We start from the raw sequence: 12,063 nt of genomic DNA, 5'->3' as shown, positions 1-12,063 counted from the left end.
ATCTTCTTGACCAAAAGGGGGATGCAAAACGAGATGAAATAGTTTCAGTGGCTGAGAGATTTCAAATGGAGTCGAAAGGTCACTCTGGTGGACATTCTTATGCATTATATAGATAACATGCCTTAGGTTTTAATGTATTGCAATAGCTAGAAGTAAATACCTGAAACTACCAAACTCCAACCCAGCAGTCTGGACTCCTGAAGACAATTATATAATAATGTAGATTACAAGGGGTGACAGTGTGATTGTGAAGACCTTGTGGATCACACCCCCTTTATCTAGTGTATGGATGAGTAGAAAAATGGGGATAAAAACTAAAGGACAAATGGGGTGGGATGGGGGGGATGATTTGGGTGTTCTTTTTTCACTTTTATTTTTTATTCTTGTACTGGTTCTTTCTGATGTAAGGAAAATGTTCAGAGATAGATTGTGGTGATGAACGCATAACTATGTTATCATCCTGTGGACAGTGGATTGTATACCATGGATGATTGTATGGTGTGTGAATGTATTTCAATAAAATTGAATTAAAAAAAAAAAAAAAGAGCCAGCTGGTCTCCAAATGCCGAACCCTGGCTTCCCTAGACCGCCGCGCGGCTGCGGGTCTTCCAGCCGGCTCACTCACTCATTTCAGAATGCAGACTCCCAGTTTCACCAAGTATACGGCCCCTCTGGAACTAGGAGACCTCGTCCAGCTGGCGCATCGCTGTAACCGGTATTCTGGGTCACTTTCTGGTTTTTAGCTAGTGTTTTTCACGGAGGTGTTTTTTTGCCCTGTCTCAGCTAGCTGCCATCTTAGTTTTCTCCTTGATATGCTCTTATATTTAGAAAACCCTGAGATATCAACATCGCTACTTGAGCTAATAAATAAATTCAGCAAAGTGACAATATACAAGATAATGCACAAAGTCAGTAATGTTCCTATACACTGGAAATGACCTAACTGAAGAGACACTCAAGGAAAAGATTCCATTCACAATAGCAACTAAAAAAATCAAGTACCTAGGAATAAACTTAACCAAGGATGTAAAAGATCTCTACACAGAGAATTACATAACTTTACTAAAAGAAATAAAAGGGGACCTAAAGAGATGAAAGATATTCCACGTTCATGGATAGGAAGGCTAAATATCAATTCTACCCAAAGGGACCTATGGATTCACTGCAATTCCAATCAAAGTTCCAACAACCTACTTTGCAGACTTGGAAAGCTAGTTATCAAATTTATTTGGAAAGGAAAGGGGCCTCGAATTGCTAAAAACATTCTAAAAAAGAAAAACGAAGTGGGAGGATTTACACTTCCTGACTTTGAAGCCTAATATAAAGCCACAGTAGTCAAAACAACATAGTATTGGCACAAAGATAGACATACTGATCAATGGAACTGAATTGAGAATTCGGAAATAGACCCCCAGATCTACAGTCAACTGATTTTTGATAAGGCCCCCAAATCCACTAAACTGGGACAGAACAGTCTCTTCAACAAATGGGCCTGGGAGAACTGGATATCCATTTCCAAAAGAATAAAAGAGGACCCCTTCCTCATACCTTATAAAAAAATTAAATCAAAGTGGATCAAAGACCTCAATATAAGAGACAGTACCATAAAACTCCTAGAAGATAATGTAGGGAAATATCTTCAGGACCTAGTAATAGGAGGTAGCTTCTTAGACCTTATACCCAAAGCACAAGCAATGAAAGAAAAAAACAGATAAATGGGAACTCCCCAAAATCAAAAGCTTCTGTACCTCAAAGGAATTTGTCAAAAAGGTGAAGAGGTAGCCAACTCAATGGGAGAAAATATTTTAAAACCATGTATCTGATAAGAGACTGATATCTTGCATATATAAAGAAATCCTAAATCTCAATGACAATAATACAAACAGCCCAATTATAAAATGGACAAAAATATGAAAAGACATTCCTCTGAGAGGAAATACAAATGGCTAAAAAATACATGAAAAAATGTTCATCTTCACTAGCTATTAGGGAGATGCAAATCAAGACCAGCAGCATTGTTCACAATTGCCAAGAGATGGAAACAGCCCAAATGTCCTTCAACAGAGGAGTGGATGAACAAAATGCAGCGTATACACACGATGGAATACTATGCAGCAATAAGAAGGAATGAGGTCATGAAACATATGGCAACATGGATGAACACTGAAGACATAATGCTGAGCGAAATAAGCCAGACACAAAAGGAGAGATACCACTAATGTGAACTCCCTGAATAATGTAAAATCACTGTCTTACAGTGTAGAATACAGGGGACCTAGAGATAGATAGAAGCTAGTGAAGGAGGAATGATAACCTAATATGTACATATATGATAATGAGGATGAACATAATGATATGGGAATGGTCAGGTGTGACTATGGTTCGTTAATGGGATTATAAGTATTGAAGGTGAACATGTTTGTAAATGGTTGTTTAAGGGCATATAACTCACAGAGTGGCACTACAAACTTAAATAAGTGTTATCATGATACACTTATAAGGCATAACACTGGTGCAGACAGTAAACAACAGAGTGGTAATAAAAAACTACCTATTACATATTAAAGACTATATTTACTAGGAGTATCTTACAAGCACTACACTAATAATAGGGATGAATAATTAGCAGCTGATAAGAGCCCTGGAATGTATTATGTTATGATAATTGTTTAAAGTTGAGAGTGATGATGATTGTACAACTAAGTAAAGATAATGTATAAGAAACTGACCACTTATCTTGGGATAGAATATATATTAAGTGAAATTAGGAACCCTCTACTTAATAAATCAAGTCCTCAACTTGAGGCTTGCTCTTGTGAAACTTAGGGTATTAAATGGGAGGCTGAGCCTTCCTATAATTATGCCTAAAAGGCACCTCCAGGGAACTTCTTTTGTGGCTCAGATGTGGCCTTTCTCTCTCTAAGCCCAACTCAGCAAATAAATTCATTAACCTTCCCTGCCATGAGGGAAAAGACTCCCAGGGGAATGAATCTCCCTGGCGATGTGGGACATGACTCCCAGGGATGAGCCTGCCCTGGCAGTGAGGGATTTAAAATGCCTAGTTGACCAAAAGGGGGAAAAATGAGAGGCAACAAGCTGAGGTGACAGTGGCTGAGAGATCCCAAATAGAGTCGAGAGGCTGTCTTGGAGGTTTCTCTTATGCAAGCTCCAGCTAGAGATCCCAAATGGCCTCAGTATCCCATGCTTTTACCAAAAGTAGTCCCCAAATACCTAGGTCCCTACCTGAGATTCTATAAAAGATGCACTCACTAAGTTTTATCTCTCAGAAACTTAAATCCACCAGAGTGTTCCTATGCAGACAAGTCCTAAAACCCTGAGGCAAGAGCCTCTTTAAGATCAACTATCAGATGCATTCCCTTCCCCATACTATTGACACCACCTTTCAATATGAACAAGTTAGGGGCTCACTGCCTAGACACCCCTGAAGATGGAGAAAGAGATTAAGTGAGAGGAAGGGGTAGTAACAAACAAGATTTAACAAAAGTCTATGAATACTGAAACTTTATATAAATATATATATTTTTTTAGATGCCAGGGTGTTGGAATAGCTAGAAGGAGGTAAATGACATGGTGTAACTGTAATTGATAACATCCTTTGACATTTGCTCTATAGCTACTCATTGAATTGTGCTTTGAAAGTCTTTACCTTTCTGTATATACCCTATATTGCATAATAAGGAAAGAAATGAAACTGTGGAATTGTAACTCATAACAATTTTTTAAATTACCTATACAACTGCTTGTTGAGCTGTACATTGAAAGTTAGCCCCTTTCAGTATGTATATTTTAAAATAATGGAAATAGCTGAAGTTGTGGAACTGTGACCCATGTCATTCTTTGAGATTTGCTCTCTACCTGTGAAATTGTACTTTGAAAATTATCACTGTTATTTATACATGCCAATGTTTACAATAAAAATGCATTAAAAATAAATAAGGAAAAAAAAGACAATAGGTTGGGCAGGAAGAAGTAAACTGCTTTTGCAGACGACATGATCCTGAATGTAGAAAACCCTAAGGCACACACACTTAAGCTACTAGAGCTAATAAGTGAGCTCAGCAAGGTCACAAGCTAGACAATCAATGTATAAAAATCAGTAGTTCTATACACTATCCATGAACAACCTGAAAATCAACTTTAGAAAACAATTCTATTCACAATAGCATCAAAAATAACACAAAACTTAGGAATAAATTTAACGAAGTAAGTGCATGATGCGTACAATGAACAATAAGAAACATGGCTGGAAGTGAAGCTCTAAATAAATGTGGAAATATTCCACATACACGGACCAGAATATTCACCCCTGTTAAGACGGCAATTCCAGCCAAACTAATCTACAGACCCAAGCAGGCTTTTTTGCAGAAACTGGCACTGATCCTAAAATTGACTTGAAAATGCGAAGGACCCAGAAGAGCCAAAATAATCCTGAAGGGGGAAAAAAAAAAGAAGGAACAAAGTTGGAGGACTTACACTTCTGGATTTCAAAATGTACTCTACAATTACAGCAGTCAAGATACTGTGTGCTGGCATGTCAGTAGGCAAACAGATCAGCAGAAGAGAACTGACGGCCAACTGATGGTCAGCAGAAGAGAACTGACAGCCAACTGATGGTCAGCAGAAGAGAACTGACGGCCAACTGATCGTCAGCAGAAGAGAACTGATGGCCAACTGATCGTCAACAAAAGCGCCAGGAGAACTCAGTGGGCAAAGGCCAGTGTTCTCTGCAAAGGTCCCCAGTACAACTGGATGCCAGCACGTGAACCCGTGAGCCCCCAGATTCAGGAGGGTTCCACAGGGTCAGCAGCCAAGGGCTTGCCTCGAGACAGTCCTGCTGGGAAGGGCAATGTTTCCAGAAATTCCATCAAGTGCTTCCCCCAAATACTGTGCACAAAAACTAACTAAAAAAGACAACCTACAGAATGAGAGAAAATATTTGGAAACCATATATCTAACCAGGGTTTAATACCCAGAATATATAAAGAACTCCTACAACTCAACAACAAAAAGACAAACTCATTTAAAAAATGGGTCAAGGACATGCATAGACATTTCCCCAAAGAAGATACACAAAGGCCAATAAGCACATGAAAAGATGCTCAACAAAATAGCCATTAGGGAAATGCAAATCAAAGCCAACATGAGATAACACCTCACACCCACTACTATGAGAAAGGCTGTTATCAAAAAGACAGATAATAACAAGGTCTGGTGTTGCTAGTGTGGATGTAAAATGGAAAACTGCTTGGCAGTGTCTTAGAAAGTCAAACATAAGCGTACATAAGGCCAACAAATCTCTTCTAGCATCTACCCAAGAGAGATGAGACACACGTCCACATGAAGAGTTGTACACAAATGTGCACAGCAGATTGCTCATCATGGCCGAAAGCTGGGAACAATTGACTTGCCCATCAGCTGGTGGACAGAGAAGCAACATGAGCTATCCATACGAGCAAATATACTCAGGATAAAAAGGAACAAACATTTATAGTGTGGATGATCCTCAAAAACACTACTTTGCTAAGTGAAAAAAGTCAGACACAAAAGGCTACATATTATATAATTCCAATGTATACGAAATGTCTAGAAAAGCATGGAGAGAGGAAGCAGACTAGCTCTGGGGTTGGGACAGGGATTGAAGGCTAATGGTCAAGAGGAATCCTTTGGGGTTGATGGAGATGTTCTAAAACTAGATTGTGGTGACAGTTGCATAACTGTAAACTGACTGAAACCTGAGTTGAATACTGAAAATGAGTTAATTTTATGGCATGTAAATTATATCTCAATAAAGCTCCAAGAAAAGAAAGAAAGAAAGAAAGAAAGAAAGAAAGAAAGAAAAAAAGAGAAAGAAAGAACACATATTATTGTGCTCCCCCTCACAAAAAAATTACGCACAAAATCCCAAATTCTGAAGTCAACCCTAGGCGGTCAGCTCCAGCGAGAGATTCTTACTCCACCAGAGACACCGAGGTCCAAGCGCGTCTCCCGGCCACGCGGGTCCCCAGCCCTAGGAGAGAAGGAAGCCTCCCGAGAAACAGCCGAGGCGGCCGCTCCGTCAAGGTCAAGGTCGCGGGGCGGGAAGGGACAGTGCCCTCCACTCGTAACAGGACGCTGGCTGCCAAGTCGGGAAGATCTAAAAGCTGCGGTGCGTTCTCCACGCCTTGGGACACCTTTTCTCCATTCAGCCGGTTGCTCTGCTTTGTGAATTTCTTCTCTCACTCAGAAGAGTAGCCAAACGGGCCCCTTCCCCTCTCACCTGGCCGGACTCCCTTCAAGGGAGGGACAGCGCTTGCACTTGAACCGGGAGGCTGCCAGCAGCGCCCTAGAGCCGCAGCCACCGGGACCGGCTCGGGGCCAGAGGCCGCCTCTGGACGCGCTGACACCCGCCTGCCCCACCACCCCACAGGTGTCCCGGAAGCAGAGCCTGGACCCCGAGACTCACCTGCCGTGTTGTAATCAACCCTCCACATCCGCTGCGACACAGGCCGCTCTGGACACGGGATGATGAACGAGATGATAAATATCACCAAGAGGCAGACAAACAACGAGAGAAAAAAGGCCACGGTTCGGCATCGCGAGAGCCGGGACTGTGGAGGCGTGCTTTTTCTAAAAGTTTCTTCCTTTTCAACTTGGTTTTCCAGGTTCTCCTGTGATTTCCTAGCCTCATTCCTCAAGGGGTGGATTTCAGCTTCCAAATCCTTATTCTCCATCATCACGTGCACATTCCGAAGTTTAACTCTTGGTCACTGCATCAATAAAACAAGAGTTAGCTGAGGCTGGGTGTCCCCCGGCAAAGAACTGAGGTGCAAGACGACCCTCCAGGGCTCTGCCGGTTTCAGCTTCACAGAAGCCTGGTTACCGCCATGACCACAGCCCAACAGCCTATGAAATAAAAGCTAAATAAATATTTACGGTGCCAGTCTTAAAATACTCCACTTAAGAAGACCTTTAACCAAGAAAGCAAATTGGTGATATGGAGCCAGTAGGCAGGAAATATTTTCACCCTTAACAAACAGATGCTCCCAGCTCACTTACCCTGGCGCAAGCTGAGCCAGCGCAGGGTGGAGCTGGAACTGGCAATAAACCCACACAGTAAACATTAACCCAACCCCGCCTGGATGGAGGGAAAAGGTGGCCGAGCCAGAAATCTGGTGAAACCAGCATTCCTCAAACACAAACCCCCTAGAGGGTCATGTGGGAGAAGGGTTCTAACATCACAGCCTTGCCACTTACGGTGTGACCAGGGGCAAGCTCCTCGATTTGGCTGTGCCTTAGTTTCCTTATCTGTAAGAGAAAAATAACATCTATGTTAGAAGACGGCTGTAGGGATCAAGCTAGTAAATACACTACAGCACTTACAACAGTACTGGATGCTTATCAAGCCCTCAAATACTAGCTAATTATTATTATTAATAAGACAAAACAAGCAAAAGTCAGAGGGAGGCGGCAGCGGACAGCTATGTGGGAGCAGAGTGGGGTGCTGCACAGCCTTGTCTTGCTCCCCCCACTCCGGCGGAGGGGCCATCTCAGGGTCAAGATGGAGAGCACACGAGAAGACAGAAAAGCCACAGGGCTGCAGAGACCGGGTCCCCAAGCTGGGAACCGCTGCCACCATCCCGAACTGCGTAGCCTGTTACCCGAGAAAGAAACGTTCCCCTTGCGTGAAGCACTTTGCTATTCGGGTCCTTTTTGAATAGTCTGTCCTCACTGAGAGAAAAGAAGGGATATTGCTGCTTGAGTCATCATCCTCACCTATCCCAAAAGGGATGCCAGCAGTTAACGACCCAAATGGACGAGGCAGTGTCCACCAGGACTGAGACTGAACAGGAGTGTGGAAAATGGAGAAAACACCAGGAGAAGCAGCTGACTGCTGAAAGGGCTTCTTCTTGGAACCCGTCAAGGAAGATGGAAGGGGATATGATACTGCTCTTTTTTTGTTTTCAATGTTTTACTTTCTGACTTTAATTACTTTCCTATAATATAATCCATTTAAAACCCTGTGTACTTTCTCCTCAGTGCCGATCTTGGAAGTCATAAATGTGTGCCTATCAGAAGTAATGAGTCAGACAGAGGAAAATCAAACAGTGAGTCACAACAGGGACACCAAGCCCTCACTAAGCCCAAGCACCAGGGCCTCGGGACCAGGACTTAGCAGGAAAGAGCATCGTTTGCTTAGCAACATCGCCTCCTCACTCCTGAGGAAGGGGTATCTGTCCCTTTGGCAAAGGGACAAGAAACCTCAAATCCTGGATCCAGTTCTGCTACTTAACAAGAAACTTGAGCTTTCCGTGCCACAGCTGCCCTCCTCTGTCAGAAGCTAGAACATCTCCAACGGGGTGTGCAGGGGAGCACCCCGACAGCTGTCGACACTCTGCAGAAACAAGTGGCATCTGTTCAAAATTCCTCTGGGGGTAGAGAACCCAAGGCAGGACGGACGACTGTTGTACATCGCTGTCTGACCCACGTCTCCCAGACCAACCTCGGGCAGCACCTGGCCCCAGATCTGGGAATCGGGCCAGCACAGCCCCAGGCGAGTCTAATCCATCGCGTCTGAGCTCTGGATCCAGGGACTGTAAAGCCGATGGTAGAGTGCGACCTGCAGCAAGCCCAGGAACGCGTCCGGGAGGGCCCCGGTCCTTCCAGGGTGACGACTCTTCGCCTTGGTCGCACTTTGGAGCCACGTGTTGCTTCTCTGGCAGGTCCAAGCCCCCTCCAGGTGACGGCAAGGCACAGCCAGGGAAGCCAGGGCCTCGTCCGCATCTCCTCTTCAGCCTCAGACAAGGAGCGCTGCCACCCACTGCCGGCCCGGAGGAAGGGAAGGCAGAGGGGCGGGAGAGAGCTGCTTCCGCTGGGCCCACCCGGAGCTGCGTGCTGGGCTTTCTCTCCCTTGAAATTCTCGGCAACCTTAGTAAAGTAAATCCAAATGTGGATGCCAAGCTAGTAAGTGTCTCTTTTCCCATCCCTATATAGCTGTGTAAATCTACAACCAAAAAATGGAACCAGTCAGCATGTAGTTTGGGCTTTTAATTTTCCTAAGAACCAGCAATGAGTGTGCATGATACGTTTTAAAGGACGAAGCAGTGAATCTCCCTCCTATACCCCTCACCTGGGGAGCCACGTTACTACTTTCTTACGGCTCCTTCCAGAAATATTCTGTGCATCAACAGGCACAGAGTTTCTATTAAAGCATGTTTTTAAAATGTGACTGGAACAGCCAAGCTATAAATCTGACATTAAAGTTAAAGGAAGGCGGGGCAAGATGGCAGACTGGTGAGCTGTATGTTTTAGTTACTCCTCCAGGAAAGTAGGTAAAAAGCCAGGAACTGCGTGGACTGGACACCACAGAGCAATCTGTCTTTGGGCATACTTCATACAACACTCATGAAAACATGGAACTGCTGAGATCACCGAAATCTGTAAGTTTTTGCGGCCAGGGGACCCGCGCCCCTCCCTGCCAGGCTCAGTCCCGGGGGAGGAGGGGCTGTCAGCTCCAGGAAGGAGAAGGGAGAATTGCAGTGGCTGCTCTCATCAGAAACTCATTCTACTGATCCAAACTCCAACCATAGATAGACTGAGGCCAGACACCAGAGACTCTGAGAGCAGCCAGCCCAGCAGAGAGGAGACAGGCATAGAAGGAAAACAACACGAGAAGCTCCAAAGTAAAAGCGGAGGATTTTTGGGGTTCTGGTGAACACAGAGAGGGGAAGGGCGGAGATCGGGCCTTGGGGCGCATGTGCGGGTCCCGAGGCAAGGCTGATCTCTCTGCCCAGGGCACCTTTCCTTGCTGGCCCTGGTTGCTTTGTCTATTAGCATTTCAATAACCCATTAGATCTCTGAGGAGGGCCGTTTTTTTGTTTTTTTTTTTTTTTTTTTTTTTTAAATCCTTTTTGCTTTTTCTAAAACAATTACTCGAAGAAGCTCAATACAGAAAGCTTCAAAGAATTGAAATTTGGGCACGTCAAGTCAAGAGCAGAAATAAGAGAGCTCTGAGACAAAAGGCAATAATCCAGTGGCTGAGAAAATTCACTAAACAACACAACTTCCCAAGAAAAGGGGGGTGTCCGCTCACAGCCACCATCCTGGTGGACAGGAAACACTCCTGCCCATCGCCAGCCCCATAGCCCAGAGCTGCCCCAGACAACCCAGTGTGACGGAAGTGCTTCAAATAACAGGCACACACCACAAAACTGGGCGTGGACATTAGCCTTCCCTGCAACCTCAGCTGAATGTCCCAGAGCTGGGAAGGGGGAGCAGTGTGAATTAACAGAGCCCCATTCAGCCATCATTTGAGCAGACTGGGAGCCTCCCAACACAGCCCAGCAGCCCAGAACTGCCCTGGGGGGACGGCACTCACCTGTGACATAGCACAGTCATCCCTCAACAGAGGACCCGGGGTGCACAGCCTGGAAGAGGGGCCCACTTGCAAGTCTCAGGAGCCATACGCCAATACCAAAGACTTGTGGGTCAGTGGCAGAGACAAACTGTGGCAGGACTGAACTGAAGGATTAGACTATTGCAGTAGCTTTAAAACTCTAGGATCATCAGGGAGATTTGATTGTTAGGGCCACCCCCCCTCCCCGACTGCCCAGAAACACGCCCCACATACAGGGCAGGCAACACCAACTACACACGCAAGCTTGGGACACCAATTGGGCCCCACAAGACTCACTCCCCCACTCACCAAAAAGGCTAAGCAGGGGAGATCTGGCTTGTGGAGAACAGGTGGCTCGTGGACGCCACCTGCTGGTTAGAGAAAGTGTACTCCACGAAGCTGTAGATCTGATAAATTAGAGATAAGGACTTCAACTGGTCTACAAACCCTAAAAGAACCCTATCAAGTTCAGCAAATGCCACGAGGCCAAAAAACAACAGAAAATTATAAAGCATATGAAAAAACCAGACGATATGGATAACCCAAGCCCAAGCACCCAAATCAAAAGACCAGAAGAGACACACCTAGAGCAGCTACTCAAAGAACTAAAGATGAACAATGAGACCCTAGTACGGGATATGAAGGAAATCAAGAAGACCCTAGAAGAGCATAAAGAAGACATTGCAAGACTAAATAAAAAAATGGATGATCTTATGGAAATTAAAGAAACTGTTGACCAAATTAAAAAGATTCTGGACACTCATAGTACAAGACTAGAGGAAGTTGAACAACGAATCAGTGACCTGGAAGATGACAGAATGGAAAATGAAAGCATAAAAGAAAGAATGGGGAAAAAAATTGAAAAACTCGAAATGGACCTCAGGGATATGATAGATAATATGAAGCGTCCGAATATAAGACTCATTGGTGTCCCAGAAGGGGAAGAAAAGGGTAAAGGTCTAGGAAGAGTATTCAAAGAAATTGTTGGGGAAAACTTCCCAAATCTTCTAAACAACATAAATACACAAATCATAAATGCTCAGCGAACTCCAAATAGAATAAATCCAAAAAAACCCACTCCGAGACATATACTGATCACACTGTCAAACATAGAAGAGAAGGAGCAAGTTCTGAAAGCAGCAAGAGAAAAGCAATTCACCACATACAAAGGAAACAGCATAAGACTAAGTAGTGACTACTCAGCAGCCACCATGGAGGCGAGAAGGCAATGGCACGATATATTTAAAATTCTGAGAGAGAGGAATTTCCAGCCAAGAATACTTTATCCAGCAAAGCTCTCCTTCAAATTTGAGGGAGAGCTTAAATTTTTCACAGACAAAGAAATGCTGAGAGAATTTGCTAACAAGAGACCTGCCCTACTGGAGATACTAAAGGGAGCCCTACAGACAGAGAAACAAAGACAGGACAGAGAGACTTGGAGAAAGGTTCAGTACTAAAGAGATTCGGTATGGGTACAATAAAGGATATTAATAGAGAGAGGGAAAAATATGGCAAACATAATCCAAAGGATAAGATGGCCGATTCAAGAAATGCCTTCACGGTTTTAACGTTGAATGTAAATGGATTAAACTCCCCAATTAAAAGATATAGATTCGCAGAATGGATCAAAAAAAATGAACCATCAATATGTTGCATACAAGAGACTCATC

At 44.1% G+C, this 12,063-nt stretch overlaps 1 protein-coding gene across 3 annotated transcripts in view; it reads right to left on the bottom strand.

Annotated features, from left to right (window-relative positions):
* FAM234A (family with sequence similarity 234 member A) overlaps window positions 1–12,063 on the bottom strand; it is an 82,391-nt gene that overhangs the window by 35,445 nt on the left and 34,883 nt on the right. For all 3 annotated transcript variants that reach the window (XR_005213539.1, XM_037814221.1, XM_037814222.1), the window contains exons 2-3: window positions 7,255–7,305; window positions 6,464–6,767 (exon numbers count right to left, since the gene is read on the bottom strand). Coding sequence is in view for 2 of the 3 variants with exons in the window: in XM_037814221.1 (XP_037670149.1) it covers window positions 6,464–6,734 (271 nt within the window). In the remaining variant the exon portion in view is untranslated. The remainder of the gene's footprint in view (window positions 1–6,463; window positions 6,768–7,254; window positions 7,306–12,063) is intronic.

This window comes from Choloepus didactylus, chromosome 21, assembly GCF_015220235.1.
Source record: "Choloepus didactylus isolate mChoDid1 chromosome 21, mChoDid1.pri, whole genome shotgun sequence".
Lineage (NCBI taxonomy): Eukaryota > Metazoa > Chordata > Mammalia > Pilosa > Megalonychidae > Choloepus > Choloepus didactylus.
Note: the sequence above shows the minus strand (reverse complement) of the source record. Positions and strands in the feature narration are given on the sequence as shown.